At 44.1% G+C, this 19,369-nt stretch overlaps 1 protein-coding gene across 1 annotated transcript; it reads left to right on the forward strand.

Moving 5' to 3' along the window:
• The first annotated feature begins 1,189 nt into the window (after window positions 1–1,189).
• Window positions 1,190–11,194, forward strand: HAO2 (hydroxyacid oxidase 2). Its single transcript, XM_065853934.2, has 8 exons — window positions 1,190–1,298; window positions 2,964–3,116; window positions 4,151–4,302; window positions 5,075–5,358; window positions 5,730–5,945; window positions 7,723–7,881; window positions 9,537–9,606; window positions 10,895–11,194. Exons 2-8 carry the CDS (start codon window positions 2,986–2,988, stop codon window positions 10,948–10,950), a joined length of 1,068 nt encoding a protein of 355 aa, XP_065710006.2. The 5' UTR covers window positions 1,190–1,298; window positions 2,964–2,985; the 3' UTR covers window positions 10,951–11,194.
• The last annotated feature ends 8,175 nt before the right edge of the window (window positions 11,195–19,369 follow it).

Here is a 19,369-nt window from a genome sequence, read left to right on the forward strand (position 1 = left end):
ACTACTGTAGATTGACATATATGACCCAAAGCTGACATCTAGTGGAGAGAGAATAAGTACAGGATTTTCCTTCCCTTTTCACGGATGTGCTCAGCTCTGTGCAGATAGAGATGGCACTTTGCTTTTCTCTACAGAGGTGACCTGAAGGCTGTCCGCTTCACGGGTTGTCCTGGGCAAGAAACCAAATCAAGGAGCTAACGGGCTCTCTAACTAAGCGTGCACACCTTGTCTCATTTGTGACACCTGTATCCATAGCTGGATGCCAGAAGCCAGACTCACAGTACTGTCAGTGGATAGTGAGCTCTGAAGACTGAATTTTAAAAAGTTTTGAAAGATGAGGGTGTAGGTCATCATGTTTGGTCAGGGTCTTGTGAATACATTTAACAGAAGACTAGGTATTTGCTACAGCTGCAGAGATAGTGCCAGTGATCTAGGATTTCTGCTGTCAGGAACATCAGATCTGCAGTCCTGGGTCAGACCAGCTGCTTGGACACCAGGTCATGAGGTTGCAGCTCTGTTTGTCTTCCAGCTCTTCCCTGGTCCTTTGGGTCACTCACTGCCCCAGCTGGGCTGCTTGGACTGAGAGGGCAACAGTCCCAGTTGTTAATGCTTAACAGGGGAGATGGAGGCAAGCACAGAGAAGTCTCACCAGCCACAAGCACTGGAAAGGGAGAAGACCTGTGATCCTCCTGGGAGGTGGCTGGGTGGGGAGCCAAAGAAGGGAATCTGCAAGGCCAGTGTGAGAGCAACCAGACCACAAGAGCGCTCATAGCCCTTTAAAAACAGCAGAAGACAAAGGGTACTTTATTTGTTCGCATAAGGTAGGAAGCAAAAAAGTCTCCTCCACATGTGGTGGTGAAGATTCAAGGCTCGGTAGCTGTGGGCTGTAACAACTCACACTGCCTGTGGATCATCATTTTGGTGGGATTTATAGCATGTTCAGCAGCAAGTTATCAGCAGTTTAGAAATTCAGTCAAAACCCCTGAAGTACTGTTGCTTCCCTAAATGAATGCAGAGCCTGAATTAACGCAGAGCCAAAGAGCTCAGCTCCAATGCTGTGTCTCAAGCAATAATGCTGCTGACAAGGTAATGCTTGATTTACTCACCTGATAGGTAAACAAAGTTAGTGTTTTACAAACAGTACAAAGTTTACTGTGGGATTGAGCTTTAATCTCTGGTTGTTGTTTATTGACTTGAGAAAAAAGCAGCTACTCAGTGAAGAGACCTCCTCTACATCCTGTCTGTAGGTGAACCTGAAGGAAAGGATCCCACCTCCTGCAGCTTCCCTGAAACCCAAAGTAAGTCTGAACTGAGTCCTGAATTGGGAGACAATGAGGATTGGGCCTCGGTTGTTTAGAAGTCCCATTTATTCTGCCATGAGAGGACTTGATGTATCTTTTTGGGCTTGCTGGCTTTGACCTTTCGAACAGTTGGAAAAGCATAAGTCTTGCTATGTGGTTTATGGTATATCACGATGTATGATATATGAAGACACATGCTATCAGCAGCGATTGATGTCTTGAAGGCATACAGAGAGGGCTTGGGATACTTTACCACCTGCTACCTAAGGCCTGTCAGAGGAGACAAAATGATACTCTAGAAATCAGGCAACATTTCTTCTTCCACTACCAATGAGTCCCTCATCTGGGGCTCTTTCCTAGCAGAGGGAGTTATGAGTCCTAATTTTCAAGAGTATACACAGACACCTCAGTCAGTGAGACATATCCATGTCTGCAGTTTGACAGGTTGGATCTGCGTACATAACCTATGTGTTTTTCTGTGCCAGAAATGTTACAACATCAGACACATGGGACTGGTTTTGGTGAAGCTTGCAACCCCTGCTAATCTGTGGTGGGAGGCTAATCCTGAAAACTAGGATACTTCCTTCTTCCTGTACATTTTCAGAAAAACTAGACCAAACCACAGCTGTTTTAAAACTTCATGTTTTCATTTAGCTTGAAAATGCCAATTTTAATCAGAGCTGCAGAAGTAATTGCAACAAATGATTTAGCAAATTGATTTTGTCTGTGTTTTGTGAATGTTTCCTCGCACACCAGCCTAGTGTGCTAAAACATTAATTTGCATAGTTTTTAGTCCTGGCTGGTTCAAAAGCAAGTAAAGTGCAGGCATGTGCTAGGCAGCATTTATGTTGGTTTGATTAGACATCTGGGTCACACAATGTCACTTCTGTTCCCTGAAAGATTGAGGGTAGTTCTTAGAAATATGTTTCATGTTGTAGAATTTGCTTTTTGCCAGTGTTTTCTCATAGTTTGTCCAAATTTTGTATGCACCTTTTTTAAAGCATGTATCAATGATGCAGTATGTAATGTAAACACCCAGAAGATATTTGTTACAAAAGAGAAATTAAGATCTGTAGAAAATAATTTGTTTTTCCACACCACTGACCTTAACAGTGACTTGTACTCAGAGTCTGGGCATAGTTTTACAATGTGTTCATGCTGGAGCAGGTTAGATGTAGACTCCATATTTACTTGCTTCCAGATTTTATGAGCTTTAATTTAGTCGCTGCATTCCATGACTAATTATTCAGTCAGGGAGCCATCCTAAGGGGTAATCCAGCAAATGATGTTCTGGGACAACCTTTGAGGAGAATTAGTGGAACAAATAACCCAGCTAGTTTTAAAATGGAATTTATGACAGAATTACAGAATTGCTGTTTCTTAAAATAGCAGAGGACCTAAAATGTCCTCTTCAGTCCTCTGATTAAGACAGAATAAAGAGAGGCACAGAGATGCAACTTCTTCCCACTCTTATGGCTGCATCTGCAAGTTTTTGTCATACTAGGTGAGAGGATGAATGCCAAGATAAAGAGACAACCTCTTAGCAACTCTTCTACAAGAGAGGTGGGTCCAAGGTTTGCATTAAGTGACATTAGAGCCCCTGAAAGAGAGAATGACAGTTCAGGGAACTAATTTCCTCTCCATGTTATTCTTTTCTTCAAGGTTCCAAGAGCCTCTCTCAGCAATGGCGATGGTGTGTCTCTCAGACTTTGAAGCTTATGCTAAAAAGTATTTACCCAAGATGGCCTGGGATTTTTTTGCAGCTGGAGCAGATGACTGTTGCACTCGAGATGAAAACATCCTGGCATATAAAAGGTAATGGGAGGAGGAAATGACGGGTGTTGTACTGCAAGCTTTTAAACTATGCTTTTGTGCAAGTACCTGGACTTCACAAGCAAATGTTCCTTACATCTTGCCCTTTCAAAGTGGTCCCCAAGCAAAATGCACTTACTTGAATGACATGCACTATATGCTCTGATGCTAGCCTCAATATGACACAGATTGCATGAGGCATAAGGGATGCTGAGGGTCCAGGCAAATAATTGGTATGGTACAGTATGGCATGGTACAGTACAGTATGGTGCGGTATGGTATGGTATGGTATGGTATGGTATGGTATGGTATGGTATGGTATGGTATGGTATGGTATGGTATGGTATGGTACGGTATGGTGTGGTACGGTATGGTGTGGTACGGTATGGTGTGTGGTGTGTGGTGTGGTGTGGTGTGGTGTGGTGTGGTGTGGTGTGGTGTGGTGTGGTGTGGTGTGGTGTGGTGTGGTGTGGTGTGGTGTGGTGTGGTGTAGCGTGGTGTGGTACGGTACGGTGTGGTGTGGTGTGCTACGGTACAGTACAGTGTGGTGTGGTGTGGTGTGGTGTGGTATAACAGGAAAGGGGATGAGTGGCTATAACAGAATGAGATGCAACGCAGAGCATGTGGCGAACAGCAGGAAGCCCGTGTGTAAGCAGTATGGGATTTGGGAACATGCTGCAGAGAGTGAGGGCGGGCACATTGTACAGTGACGACAGACATACAAATGGTGGAGTGGAAGGCAGCAACCTGGGACTGTGGGGTGGGCAGTGGGAGAACAAGAGCTGGTGAGCTGAGGTGGGAAATGCAGAAATGATGTACTGTGGCTAGCAAGCAGGAGTATGGGACTAAAGAAAAACGGAAGTGGCTGAACTGCTGGCTGAATTGACCTTTAAAAGCAAAGAGAAAGGTTGAAGAATCTTATATGCTCTTTATTGGCATTCCTGCATTGCAATAGGTAAATGAAAACCTGGTTTCCACGAAACTTCAGAAAAGTCACTGAATAGCTACCATCCTGAAAGGTTTATTTTGCCTTACAGAATACATTTCCGGCCACGTATGCTGCGGGATGTATCTATGATGAACATTAGTACTAAACTCCTGGGGACTGAAATCAGCTTTCCTGTAGGAATTGCCCCTACCGGCTTCCACCAGCTAGCATGGCCTGATGGAGAGAAAAGCACAGCCAGAGGTAGTCTTCTGCTTTTTTGCCATGTAGCAAAAAGGAGGGTTGTTGAAAACCTCAAAAAGCTGTTAGGATGACTTCGAGCATGAATGAGAAAAATCTTCAGGCTAGAAGGAGCAAACTCCTTTCCCCCTTTCTGACACCCCTTTTTGTGGATGACCCATGTGGGTCAGGTGACGCAGAGTACATGGGAAGCCATATAGACATCGCTTTACTTCTCCAACTACCACTACTATGAGATTAGCCCTGTGGAGGCTGCTGCAAACTTAGAGAGGTGGTAAATACATTTCTGATATACACCAAGAACCAAACGGAGTCCTCAGTAACGTGGGCTCTAGATATGACATAAAAGTGGTGGATGGGACTCAGCCTTGTTATGAGTAAAAACAGTGTCTCCCTTGGAGAAAAGCATAATGTCTCTCTTCCCAAACGCCATGGTGGGTTTGGAGACCTGACCCCTGGAAATATCTTTTTTTCCCATGTCTGTTTCTGTGTACACCAAGTGCACTTGACAGTGCATTCCTGCGAGGACACAATCATAAAGTTCCTCTTACAAAAAAAAAAAAAGTTGCAAAATGAAAGCACCACTGGGTAAATTATCCCTTTCTTTCCTGCTTTCATATTTGCCAATCGGTAAAGTGCCGTGTTTGGTAGAATACAAATAAAACAGGGGTTCAGGTATTTTCTGCAAATTGTAGATAAAAAACTTCTGTACCTGGTGTCTGGCAGGACCATTGAAATTACCTTGATTCTGATTATTTTCCAATACCTCCCAAAGCGGCCAAAGCGATGAACACCTGTTACATTGCCAGCACGTACTCCACCTGCACACTGGAGGAGATCTCTGCAGCTGCCCCCGGCGGCCTCCGATGGTTCCAGCTCTACATCCACCGCAACAGGGCGGTTTCCCAGCAGCTGGTCCAACAGGCGGAGGCTTTGGGTTTCCAGGGCCTCGTCCTCACCGTGGATCTGCCCTACACGGGCAAAAGACGTGATGATGTCCGCAACGGTTTCCGCCTTCCTCCCCACATGAAACTGAAGAACTTGGAAGGAGCCTTTGAGGTTTGTAAAATAAGCCCATCCTTTCATTCATGGCACTGATGTGTACCACATGAGACAAAAATCACCGGGTAGCTGCTGTTTTGGCATCTGCTGTACCCAGGGCGTATCTTCTCCTCTTCTGGTTCTGCAGCGTCCTGGCTTGACCTCCTGCCAGCCTGGGCTCTGGATTCAAAATTCCAGTCCAGCTGCCTTGGAGACACTGATCTCCATCCCAATTGTAATTATTCTCCTCTGGAGACACGTGCTTTCAGGAGCTGATGAATATGTTTGTTAGCATGTTTAACTAATCTGTTCTAGGGTAGAGAAAGACTTCAAGGGGCCTCTGTATTGTTTCAGTTCAGATGAAGTTTCCTTCTGTCCTATGGCTATAGGGAGATGACCGCTCCGAGTATGGACTGCCACCCAACAGTGTTGATCCTTCAGTCACCTGGAGTGACATCTACTGGCTGCGGAGCTTGACCCACCTGCCCATCATCATCAAAGGCATCTTGACGAAAGAAGATGCAGAACTGGCAGTGAGACATGGAGTTCAGGGAATTATTGTGTCCAATCATGGTGGAAGGCAACTGGATGGAGGACCTGCCACTGTAAGTTAGAAAATGTATGTCCCAAAAGCATTTACTGCGTGCACATCGGCGCTAACCTGGATATCTCTATGCCTGTCTTTGTATATAAGCTTCTGGTGGCCTCTTGTGTTCATTGCATGGCTGTAGATCTGTACAGATGTACTTTAGCTTTAAACTGGTAAGATGCATATTTTGACGTGGGCTGCCCACTGAAGTATTGTCACAACTTCTTGAGAGGGTTCTGTAAGCAGCACTGAGCCCACATAACTGCAGATAAAGTACTGGCCTAAGTCAGTAAAAGTTTTCTGCCTGTGTCTTCACTAGCTGGGGCAGTGGCACATGTACTCTTGGTGCACTGAAGCAAAAATAAAATGAAGCTTTTGAACCAAAAATCCACAAATGAGAGCATAAAATATTCTCATTGTTCTCATCTGCCAAAACATGCACAAACAATGCAGCTAGATATAGCGAGAGGTCTGTTTGCATATTTACAGACTCAAGTCTAAATAGGAATTTATTGACTTTCATGAGCCAGAAAAAGGATAACTTATCTGGAGAAAAATTCAGTCGCTTTTTAGTCTGTACAAAGAAATCACAGATTGTTTGGACGCGTGTATGTTTTACTGGCTTAATTTAGCTTCTGTCAGTTTTTCCAATTGTTCTTATTTTACAGTTCTGTATTGCATAGTATCTTACAGACTTTATTTTCTCTGTTTTCCTCTGAAAAGTAAAAGTAGGTACCAGGGAACTCCATTCTGTTCTATGTCAAGGCTGACAATAATGAATTAAAAATTCTAATCTAAATGCTAAGAACATAATAATAGAAATGAGATTCACATTAAACTGCTCTTCTACCTTACGAGTTTCTTTACATACACAGACAAACCTGTAGATACCTAGTTCAGCTCTGCTACTCCTCTGGTATCATGCCTGACAGCAGAAGGTATTTCCCCGGCTCTTGCTGAGCTACTCTTGGAAAATTTCAGCCTGAAAATTTTCAGTCTTAAATTCTGGAAAAAATGTTGGCCAATTGGAAAAAATCTACTTAGTAATCTTAGTTAGAGTTGATCTACTTTTAATAAAGATGAAAAGAAAGCAAAGGATAAGAGACTGCAGAAAGAGACCTTGGGTTTTACTGCAAAGGAGGGTTAATTAGGCCTAGTGCAATGTCCTGCCACTGGTTATACTGGACCAGAGCCAGTGTCACCAGGTGGTGCTGCCAGGCACTACCAGGCTGGCACTGCACTGTGTTCCGCAGAAGAGACCTTAGGGAATCAGGGGGCTTAGTCTGGAGGAAATGATACATGGACTGCACTACATAGCAAATTAAATTCTTCATAGATGCTTTAGGAGGTTTGAGGAGGCTTTAGACAGGCAATCACCAAGATAAGGTTGAAATATAATTTCATGTAATTTGGACAGCAGCAGTTTTTACGAACATTTGTGTCATTCATCGTCTCAAATGAAAGATATTAACAACAATTATTTCAATTGAAATTTATTTAAAATTTTTTCAGAAAGCAACTGCAAATGTAACTTTTTCGCTTATTAGAACTACTAGCAAAGAATATCAGTATAAGCAAAGCACTAGAAATTGGAATTAAGTATCTGGCAAATAGAAGAGGGAGCTGCACTTTATTCTGCAGCTTTTGGTGCCAAGCTATTGGTGATGAATTGCCACATTTCATTTCAAGAAGGTGTGCTATTGAAGCATTTCATCCCTGCTTGTCACTTTGGAGTGTTTCCTCTTTCTCTTGGAATCAAGAGCCTCAAGGTGAGAGTGGCTGTTTCTTTGCAGATTGATGCTCTGGTCGAGGTTGTGGAGGCAGTACAAGGCAGCATTGAAGTTTATTTGGATGGTGGAATACGAAAAGGAAGTGATGTATTAAAAGCACTGGCACTGGGAGCAAAATGCGTCTTTATTGGAAGACCAGCTTTATGGGGTCTGGCTTACAAGGTAAGTAAGAAGCTTTGAGTTTGTATGTCCACTTCTCATGCTCTGTTGCTGTTATTTAAAAGTCATAGACAGTTTTCACCATTGAAGAATCTTACCCATTATTTTGGCTTTGTTTTGCTGAATTCTAAGTGGAAACACCCCAAATTGAATCAAAACCAGGCATTTTCTATGGTTTTAAAATACCACTGAATTTTACGATTTCAAACAAAATTTTGAAGCTGATAACATTGTTTCATGGGACCCGATTTCTTGGTGTTGCACTTTGATTCTAAAATACTATAAGACTCAGGACCATCAGTGCTTTTCAAAATTAGAAGTGGGCTTACTTGCCACAAAGATGAGTCTGACAATTTTATTTGCTGTCAGTTTACTTGGAGACCTATGGTTTTGATACAGCAGTTTCATAGAGTTCTTATGACTTCTTTGGAAATATATATAGAACTCCTTCCCACTGATGTCTGAAACATTTTGGACAGAACTGAGCACAACCGTGTCCTGTAGGTGCCTAAGTGTGCTGCTGCTACCTCAGTTCCAGCTTTGCTGCTTCTTAACTACTAGCACATTTCTATGATCCGGTCACGAAGTAGACCTCTGTTGCAGAAGGTTAACATCATATAATTAAAATTAAAATTAAAATGTAATTATACCAGTTGGTTGCTTTGCTAAATTTTTGCCTTTTAGTCTCTGGATTGGAGCTTTCAAGCTCTTCTCTAGAGGAAAAAAAATATATATATTATGGTCTAGAAACATTTCCTATTTTTTAAATGAGACTCCTGTCCAATAGTGTGATTGCTGTGGATTCCAGTAGCTAGGCTTTAAGCAAGAAATCACCTGAATCTTCTAAGAAACCTGAAAGAGTTGGCAGCACTGTTTCTGTTGCTGGTAAACACATAAAAAGCACCTAACAGGAAAAGGGTGTTGCTTTGAGTTGCCTGCATTTTTTCCACAACACAAACATAAAGGAGATGGGATTTTTTTAGTTCAGCTGTGCTTGAGTATTAAATTCCATAGAGTGACCCTAAAGTTGTATCTCAGTGGCATTGCCCTAGCATACAAGAAAGGAAGGGCATGAACAAGCACTGATATTGTCTGCACCTGAAACATTCTTCATTGCAAGAAATAAAAACACAAAATTAAGAGAAAAAAAGAAAAAGTCCTCCAACATTTTACAGTGAGATCAAAATCAAACGTATCTTGAGCTCCTTGGTGTCACTTGCTTGGAGGAAAACAAACTGTACTATTTTTGAAGGTTGAGTCTGGTATCTCAGTAAACTAAAGTTTTTGAAGCTGTACCATACATAAAGCTCTCATTACTTCATAAAATACTGTCAGCATTGTAAAGCTTGACATTTTAAAACAAGCCCATTGGTGGGGGTTGACTGAAAGCTAAGAAAAAAACAGCTAGAAAATGTCAGATGTGAAAAACAGCTTTGTTTTCTTTCCCTGTTCAGATGTATCACAAAAGGAAAAGAATCTAAAATCAATCTGTGATGAACTGAGAGTATCCATAATATCATTTTAATCATTCCTCTGTATGAGAGACTGGAATTGGCAGGGGCTTGAGGGACTGTCCCAGCTGTCACAGTGCAAGCATCCTGCGGCATTGCTCTTTGCCAGGGGTCCTTTTACCCTGACTGCTTTCTTTGTTGGAGCAGGGTGAAGAAGGTCTGCAAGATGTTTTGAGAATTTTGCAGGATGAGTTTCGTTTGTCAATGGCCTTAGCTGGTAAGTGCTTTGCAGGTTGGTTGTAATCAGTGATACAGAGGTTTCTGCATGCAAGCCATCTAAAATCAGAAGCCTGGTGGATGTATCACAAAAAGGGAATCCATGTGAGATGTGCTGGGTCTAGTTGCTATATTTAAGGTGGTTCTTTGCTTTCTGTGAAACCACTTGGCATTTCAGGTGCCATTACCAATGAAGCTTGCAAGGAGGAAGTTAAGGCAGCTTTCTCACCTAATTAAAGAGATGCAAAATTGCTGAGTATAGCTGAGCAAAATATGGAATTTCTGTTCTGCTGGGAATTGCAGCATATGTTTTCTAATATTTAATTTAATGTTCACTCAGGTAAATCACAAGCAATTTTTTTTTCTGCATGAAAGGTTCAGAGAGAATGCATGCAGAATTTTTCTCTGTGTATTAGAGAATACAGTCTGTTGGTGCAGGTTCAAATCTCTGTATTCCACATGCTTTAAAAGCCTCCAAGTCTTCTCCAGGCTTTTACTGTTGCTCCTCACTCTGTGTTTCTCACTTCTGCTCCTGCCCACAGCTGCTGTGTGTGAGCCCCCCTCCCTGCACAGCCCAGTGCAAAGTCCAGTTTCACACATGAATAAGTATGACATACAGGTCCAGTGAAGAAGTATTCAGACACATCAGGCTTATCCCACTTCAAATCACATTTTAAAGATTTTCATGCTCTAGCAACCATGAGCTCAAGTGGACAGCAACTCTGACCGGGAGACTGGAACTGAAATCCCGATGAGCATTTCTTAATAGGCTGGGTTTTTTATTACTTTTTCAGCTAGTAAAGATTCCTACAAGTTCTTTTTCAAGGAGTCTCTCACACTTCTTCACATGCGAAAGGACACTGAACCCAGCAGGAGTAGCAGGTTGGGACATTTTTGGCAGGGCTGTGAAATTCCACCCAGATTTGACCAAATGAAACAGTAATGGCAAATCTCCACCTGTGGTCGCTTGGCACATGGCAATCCCTGTGTCTTTTCTCTCTGCTTTCCACTTCTCTCTGAATCAGATGGCTCCCTGCTCACCTTGTAACAAGCATCATTTTGTGTGTGTGTGTGTTTCTAACTCTTCTTGTGCAGGAAGCCCAGTGCCTAATCTCAAGGCTGAAGATACTATTGAGGAGTAGAGCTCCTGCGAGTGAGCTGCTGAAGTACCAACCTATCCCTGCATGGCTCATACAAGGCTAGACCATGATTCAGAGGAAGGGCCTTCCAAGTTTCATCAACAGACCTTTCTATCTCACCAACATGTTTCATTTCTCTATTTATTTCAGGCTGTGCCAGCGTCTCAGAGATTGGCCGACACCTAGTTCAGTTCTCAAAGCTGTGAAAAGCATCCTGCAGTGCTCTCTAAACAGAGGCAGCTCACACTGAGGTCCCAAGCCAGACTGAAGAGACAAAAGGAGGTGCAAATGTTGAATGTGCAAGAAGTACCTGATAAGGTGTTCAGAAAACTTCTCAGGAGATTAGGAATGGCTTTGTGTTAGCAAAGGTTGTTCTCTTATTGAGACCAACAAGTTCTTTAACACTTTGGGTAATTGCTATTTACCTAAATAAATGTACTTTAAACTGGCTGTTCTGTGGCATTATCTGTGTTGGGCTTCACTCCCAAACTCTGTTATATCAGGCAGCCAGCCACGAAAAACTATGTCCCTTGCTTCTTCCACTTGGTTGTGCTACCAAGTCTGACTGGAACTCAAACTACACACCTTTCCTGCTCCAGGTCAGCAAGTGTTGTGGCTGGTATCTTCCACAGCTTGGGCTTCCCTGGGTACATTCATAATAGCAGACACAGAAACAAGATGCATCAGCTAATAGGCAACCCAGCTATCCTTCAGAGGTGGAGACAATTCCTCCCCACTCCTTCTAAATGCAGAGCACTGAAATCACCAGTAACCAAAGCAACAGCCTGTGGCCCCTGCCAAGAGAGCCTCTTCCTTCACTATATAGTTAATTTGCACTGCAAACTCATCCAAGCAGTGGTCAGGACTGATGCAGTCTCAGGGCACAGCATTTGTGGCAGTGTGTAAATAATTTCCCAGTGCCCTGGTCTCTGCCCATGGATGAATATGGCCAGTGCAGGCTGACGGAGCGGGCAGGAGCTGCGAGCAACAACAGAGCAGCACGTGGTCTTTGCTTTTGGAAGATGGTGCAGAGGCAGCAGTGGCTGCTGTCAGTGCAGAGCAGTATAAACCCTTGCTCTCCAAAGTAACAGAAATGTATGCTCATCTCTTCCTTGTTCAGGTTTCTTCCTGAGATGTGGGTCTTGTTGTTAGCAATCAGGACACATAACCACAGGTGTAGTTATATGCGGTGCTTTATTTCAGCACTGGGAAAACAGGGGTTCACACCCAAAGCTGGCTTCAGTGGTCAGTTTAAGTTGCACAGTATTTATACAGTCCATTCACATACATATTCATATATTCATTAGGATCATTAGGATATGTAATAGTTACTCAACATTTATTGCAACATCGATTGCAACACCTTGGAACTACTTTGATCATGTGCAGTGTTCTCTGGTGGTCTTTCAGGGGGTCTTCGGGATGAAGTAAGTAGTCTTCATCGCTTCTGTCCTTTTCACCTTTGGCTACTGCACATGCGTACTACTCTATAGTTGCATAACTGCTGACTTGTTCAATTTCCAGAGATACTGTATATACTTCTTCTCATTCTAGGCATATTTGGGCTAAGATAAAAGCTAGGTTGATAAGATAAGAGTATACTCAAATCCCTTATTAGGTAAAACACGATATGCTTGAGCATCCCTGAACATCCTGAAAGGATGAATCAGTTTTGCACCTGTTCCTGAGGGGAGCATTTTGTAAAACTGATTCTGTTACTAACATTGTCTCTGCATGAAGAAGCACATCCCTGGCTGTGACAGCCACCTGCCATCACCTGCTGGTGATAGGTCTTCCTTCCTTCCTTCCTTCCTTCCTTCCTTCCTTCCTTCCTTCCTTCCTTCCTTCCTTCCTTCCTTCCTTCCTTCCTTCCTTCCCTCCCTCCCTCCCTCCCTCCTTCCTTCCTTCCTTCCTTCCTTCCTTCCTTCCTTCCTTCCTTCCTTCCTTCCTTCCTTCCCTCCCTCCCTCCCTCCCTCCCTCCTTCCTTCCTTCCTTCCTTCCTTCCTTCCTTCCTTCCTTCCTTCCTTCCCTCCCTCCTTCCTTCCTTCCCTCCCTCCTTCCCTCCTTCCCTCCTTCCCTCCTTCCCTCCTTCCTTCCTTCCTTCCTTCCTTCCTTCCCTCCTTCCTTCCTTCCCTCCTTCCCTCCTTCCTTCCCTCCCTCCTTCCCTCCTTCCTTCCTTCCTTCCCTCCCTCCTTCCCTCCTTCCCTCCTTCCCTCCCTCCTTCCCTCCTTCCCTCCCTCCTTCCCTCCTTCCCTCCCTCCTTCCTTCCTCTTCTTCCTTCCCTCTCCCTCTCCCCCCCTCCTTCCCTCTCTTTTCTTCTAGTTGTCTTTCACCTAGATGTCTTTCACCTTTTCCGCAGCACTCCTTAGAGCAAAGTCTTCAGCTATACCACCTAGCTTTCCTCTTCCTCGTTCCATCTCCTTGCATCAAATCTCTGTCCCCCACCAGCCCCAAACTTCCATATTATTTTTCTCCAGAAAAATTTCAGTCCTCATCTAGGCTATAATTTCTGTATATCACTAACTCACACGAGCCTCCCAGTGTCACGGACCTTTGTTAGCAATGCCAGAACTGCCTTCTTGCTGCCCAGAGAAGAGAGTAAGGAAGCCTGCTGCTACCCAGAGTTGAGGGAGCTACTGGGGAGTGAGGTGAGGCAGACTGGGGGCAGATGGGATCCTGCAGCCAGGGCAGGAGTCTGTTGATGTATTATTTGGAGTTCATGTCCCTTGGAGTTTGTCTATGTCAATATGCTGCTGCATGAGTATTTACTCTGAACTATTCTCCCTAGGAGGAGCTAAACAATACTTGGTTTTTAATCTTTATTTAATGCTGTCCAAGTACAAGTGTAAGCAGAATTCATGTATTTAAAAGGGCTAAAATGCCTGTGTGCACATTAAAAAGGATATAAAGCCACTGGAGAGTGTCCAGAAGAGGGCTACAAAGTTGGTGAGGAGTTTGAAGGGGAAGCTGTATTAGGAGCAGCTAAAGTCACTTGGTTTGTTCAGCCTAGGGAAGAGGAAACTGAGAGGAGACCTCATGGGACTACAGCTTCCCTCACGACGGGAGGAGAAGGGGCAGGCGCTGATCTCTTCTCTCTGGTGACAAATGATAGAACCCGAGGGAATGGCAGGAAGATGTGCCAGGGGAGGTTTAGGTTGGACATTAGGAAAAGGTTCTTCACCCAGAGGGTGGTGTAGAGCACTGGAACAGGCTCCCCAGGGAGGTGTCACGGCCCCAAGCCTGACAGTGTTCAAGAAGAGACTGGACAACACCCTCAGACACATGGTGTGAACTGTGGGGTTGTCCTGTGCAGGGACAGGGGTTGGACTCAATGATTCTTGTGGGTTGGAAGCAACTCAGGATATTCTATGATTCTAAGTGTTCTCCCCCAGTTCCTGCTGAGCACAGTGACCACTGGCTCCTGGTGGACAAGGGGAAGCAGGCGGCAGCAGCAGAAGCACCTCCTTTTGCACGTATCTTAGAAGAACCACATGAGGCTCGTTAGGTCCTAAACTTGCTAGAAGATAGGCTACCAGCTTATGCAAATGGAAGTGCCTGAAGGGGCCTGCTGACAGACCTGAGACACCTGGCTAAGCTTTGGAGAGGAATAGGATTTCCAGCATGCCTCCCCTGATACATTTCAGTGATTTCCCTCTGAGCATTTGGATTTTTTTAGATCTGTTTCTGAATGATCTAGAAGACCTCAACAAGGCCATGTAAAGTGTGAGAATGAGCAGATGCCTGAATTTAGCTGCTGTCTTCTGGAGCTAATGCTGTGAAACAGGAAAGTATATGGTAAGAAGGTGGGACAACTGCATTTAAGCTCTTGTTTCCATGAAAATGAGCTCCTCTGTCTGTCTGGTAGATGACCATCAAGGCCTTTGCTCCTTATTCTACACTCCCATTCACTGTAAGAAATCCCTTTTGTTTGGAGAAATCCAAGTACTGAAATTGCATTTCTCACCTGCACTTCACTTAGATCCCTTTCACTTGCAGTCAGACTCTGTTAATGCTCTGTGCATGGCATGGCTTGTCTGCTCATTCCACTCCTTAGAGCACCTTGTGTTCCTTGGAGCAGAAGTAGTGCTCAAAGCTGCTCTGCTGAGGCAGAAGAACCTCTCATTTCAGACTCCAGAGTCTCAGCTTCCATTTAAAGCCAACAAAACAGGATGCTGGAAAGCATGTTGTTGTTGTTAAAATCATGAAGGAAATTTTTCAAGGAGAAAAGCCGTCTTAAGAAAGTCAGAGATGTCTATTGGAGCTGAAGGAATCGGGAGGGAAATTGTCTATACTGCTGAGCTGACTTGCGTCTTCATTGTTGAGTACCATGGGATTGAAATCTGTTTTGAAGGAAAGGCGGTGCCACAACATGAAAACAAGAAAACAGTTTATTTTGTGATTGCTTTCTCTGTTTTGCCCATGGTGCTGAAGGTGGGGGATGGAGGATAGGAGGGCAGGTGGAGCTGAAGGACATGTGGACCCTACTAAAGGTAATCAGACAAACTGCAGCCTTTGATCAAGCTGTTCTATAGGTTTGTTATATAATACAAGATAGCATAAACATCTTAAATGAGAAATGTTTGCAGAGGCCACTAATTTGCAACTCCTGTGATCTGGATATATAGTGGAGTACATCTGGATTCATATTTGAAGAAGCATGGAGCACTTGCAAATGAAATGAAGGTCAGTAGGAGTCCAGAACTGCAAGCATTTGGAATGAGCAGCATCATAGAAGTGAAACACCTTGTTCTACAATCCTGTCTCTTGCTGTCAGCTCACTCTGTTTAGACTTGAATTTCTAACAGAGATAACAGTGTCTGCAGTGATTTTCCAAAGGCCTTCACATGGAGGCCGTCCTCTCTATTCTAGTAATAATAAACCTTGCTGGCAGACTGACAGCCTGGCAGATAAGACTGAGGAATAATACTACATCACACATTTTGATGGACTTCAAGGATGTACAAGAAGAGACTGAGACAACTGGGTGCGCTGAGAAGGCTAAAGGTGGGGGGAGGAGAGATTGTATTGACATCTTTTACTACTCAGTTGGAGAGAAAGGAGAAGATGCAGCCAAACTTCTTGGACGTGCACAGTAAAAGGGCAAAAGACCATGGGCACAAATTGCAAGGAAGAAAATTCCAGTTAGAAATAAGTGGGAAAAAAGTGAACATGAGGGTGGTCAGACACTGCAACAGGTTTGTGAAATCTCCATCATTAGAGATAGAGAGTGGGCAAGGTCCTGAGCAACCCTGTCTAAACTGGCAATGCTTTGAGAAGAGGTTGGTTCAGAGATGTCCAGAGGCTCCTTTCAACTTAAATTATTGAGGGATGTCACAGAATCTTAAAATAAGAGCTACATGTCAGATCTGTACCCTGCCATATGAGTGTATTACTATGATCAAATACCATGGAGCTGCAGAGACAGCACCTATACCTCTGTAAAAAAGGCTGCAGAAAGCATTTTCTGAGTGGAAAACAGGAGAGAAAAAAGGAAAGGGAAAGGGAAAGGGAAAGGGAAAGGGAAAGGGAAAGGGAAAGGGAAAGGGAAAGGGAAAGGGAGAGGAGGGGAGAGGGAGAGGGAGAGGGAGAGGGAGAGGGAAAGGGAAGGGGAAAGGGAAAGGGAGAGGAGGGGAGAGGGAGAGGGAGAGGAGAGGAGAGGAGAGGAGAGGAGAGGAGAGGAGAGGAGAGGAGAGGAGAGGAGAGGAGAGGAGAGGAGAGGAGAGGAGAGGAGAGGAGAGGAGAGGAGAGGAGAGGAGAGGAGAGGAGAGGAGAGGGAAAAGAAAGAGAAAAGTAAAGACATGAAAACAAAAGAGATAAGAAAAGAAAAAAGAAAAAGGAAAGGAGAGGAGAGGAGAGGAGAGGAGAGGAGAGGAGAGGAGAGGAGAGGAGAGGAGAGGAGAGGAGAGGAGAGGAGAGGAGAGGAGAGGAGAGGAGAGGAGAGGAGAGGAGAGGAGAGGAGAGGAAAGGAAAGGAAAGGAAAGGAAAGGAAAGGAAAGGAAAGGAAAGGAAAGGAAAGGAAAGGAAAGGAAAGGAAAGGAAAGGAAAGGAAAGGAAAGGAAAGGAAAGGAAAGGAAAGGAAAGGAGAGGAAAGGAGAGGAAAGGAAAGGAGAGGAAAGGGAAAGGAAAGGAAAGGAAAGGAAAGGAAAGGAAAGGGAAAGGAAAGGAAAGGAAAGGAAAGGAAAGGAAAGGAAAGGAAAGGAAAGGAAAGGAAAGGAAAGGAAAGGAAAGGAAAGGAAAGGAAAGGAAAGGAAAGGAAAGGAAAGGAAAGGAAAGGAAAGGAAAGGAAAAAAAGAGCTATTTGATCAGTGAGCTTAAAGGAAGAGCTCATAAGGTTCAACCAGGCTGGGAGTTTATTGAACCAGCCCATCATGCAACTTTTGCAAGACTTTGGAAGTGTTCTGCGATCTGGATTAAACCTGTGCTAATGCATACCAAAAGACTCATGCCCCCTTTCTACACTCTGTCCTGCTTTCTGTATTTGATTGTTTTGAATATCTCTGATGCAAATTCAAGTGAGGTCAAATCTTCCAAAATAATTATACCCAAAGAGAATGTAAGCATGCGGGTTAAGTACTAATCAAACCCTGCTGCCTCCCAACATCCCTGGTGGATGTAGCAGGCACAAAGAATGCATCTATTTACGAGTGTAATTTATCTACAAAATGGATATAAATTTAAACATTTTCCTTTGGCATATGGTGCCTTAAAATATATAATTCACTCATCAACTTCAGTTGAGGAAGCACAATTCTACTCAAAACTAAAGGGCAAATGAGATTAAATGTTTGTTTCTATTTAATTACCCAACTGATGTGCTGTCTAATATAGTAAAGAATACTAAAATTAAGTCTTTCTGAAGATCATGTAATAAAAGTTTACAGTCACTTTCTCCCTTCTATCAAAATAATGTTGGTACTACTGAAATAGGAGGTATTTTCTTTGTGAGGTTTGAATACACAGAAACACTGTGGTCTCTTAAGGTTAAAGTGTTCCCCACTATAAGAAGTTGTGTTTATTCAGAGTTTCATTCAGAATGATCTGTCTAAGAGTTAATTATTTGTCTTGTTGCCTCTTGCCAATGTGTAACTAGAAGAGAGGTGAAAATGTTTCCAGGAGGAAACACTGCCTCCCACCCTGAAGGGCAGAAGCTTTCCTTGAGTAAATCTACATCTCAGTGCACACCAGAGTTTATGACCTTTGGAAGAAGGGGCAGGCAACTCAGGAGGACTACAAGGATGTCATGAGGTTATATAGGGAGAAAATTTGAAGGGCCAAAGTCCAGCTAGAACTTACCCTGGCTACTGCCATAAAAAACAGTACAAATGTTTCTATAAATACATTAGCAACAAAAGGAGGGGAGAATCTCCATCCTTTACTGGATGCAGGGGGGAAGCAGAGAGACAAAGGATGAGAAGATGGCTGAGGTACTAAAATTCTTATTTTCCACAGTCTTTAGTGGTAAAAACAGTTGTGCTCCAAGTACTCAGCCTCCTGACCTGGAAGACAAGGATGAGGAGCAGAATGAAGCCCCATAATCCAAGGCGAAATGGTTAGCGACCTGCTACACCACTTAGACATGCACAAGTCTATGGAGCCAGATGGGATACACCCAATGGTACTGAGGGAGCTGGCGGAGGTGATTACTAACCCACTTTCAATTATTTATCAGCAGTTCAAGCTAACTGGGGAGGTCCCAGTTGACTGGAGGTTAGAGGGGCTGGAAGGAGGATCCAGGCAATTACAGGCTTGTCAGTCTGACCTCAGTGCTGGGGAAGGTCATGGAACAGAACATCCTGTGTGCCATCACACAGCACGTACTGGACAACCAAGCAATTGTGTCCAGTCAGCATGGGTTTATGAAAGGCAGGACCTGCTTGACTAACATGATCTCCCATGACAAGGTGACCGACTTAGCGGATGAGGGAAAGGCTGTGGATTTTGTGTACTCAGACTTCAGTAAAGTTTCCCACAGCATTCTCCTGGAGAAACTGGCAGCTCATGGATTGGACTGGTGTACTCTTCACTGGGTAAAGAACTGGCTGGATGCTGGGCCCAAAGAGTTGTGGTGAATGGAGTCAAATACAGCTGGCAGCCACTCACGAGTGGTGTTCCCCAGGGTTCAGTATTGGGGCTGGTTCTGTTTAATCTCTTTAGCAATGATCTGGATGAGGCAATCGAGTGCACCCTCAGTAAATTTGCAGATGACACCGAGTTGGGTGGGAGTGTTCATCTGCTGGAGGGTAGGATGGCCAGAGGAATCTGGACAGGCTGGATCGTTGGGCTGAGGCCAATTGTATGAGGTTGTTGCCAGGTCCTGCACTTGGGTCACAACAACCCCAGGCAGCGCTACAGGCTTGGGGAAGAGTGGCTGGAAAGCTGCCTGGCAGAGAGTGATCTGGGGCATTGATTGACAGCCAGCAGAACATGAGCCAGCAGTGTGCCCAGGTGGCCAAAAGGCCAACAGCATCCTGGTTTGTATCAGGAACAGTGTGGCCAGCAGGACTAGGGCAGTGATCATCCCCCTTTACTTGGCACTGGTGATGCCCCACCTTGAATCCTGTGTTCAGTTTTGGGCGCATCACTACAAGAAAGCCATTTTGGTGCTGGAGAGAGGGCAGAGAAGGG

This window comes from Patagioenas fasciata, chromosome 1 (genome assembly GCF_037038585.1).
Source record: "Patagioenas fasciata isolate bPatFas1 chromosome 1, bPatFas1.hap1, whole genome shotgun sequence".
Taxonomy (NCBI): Eukaryota; Metazoa; Chordata; class Aves; order Columbiformes; family Columbidae; genus Patagioenas; species Patagioenas fasciata.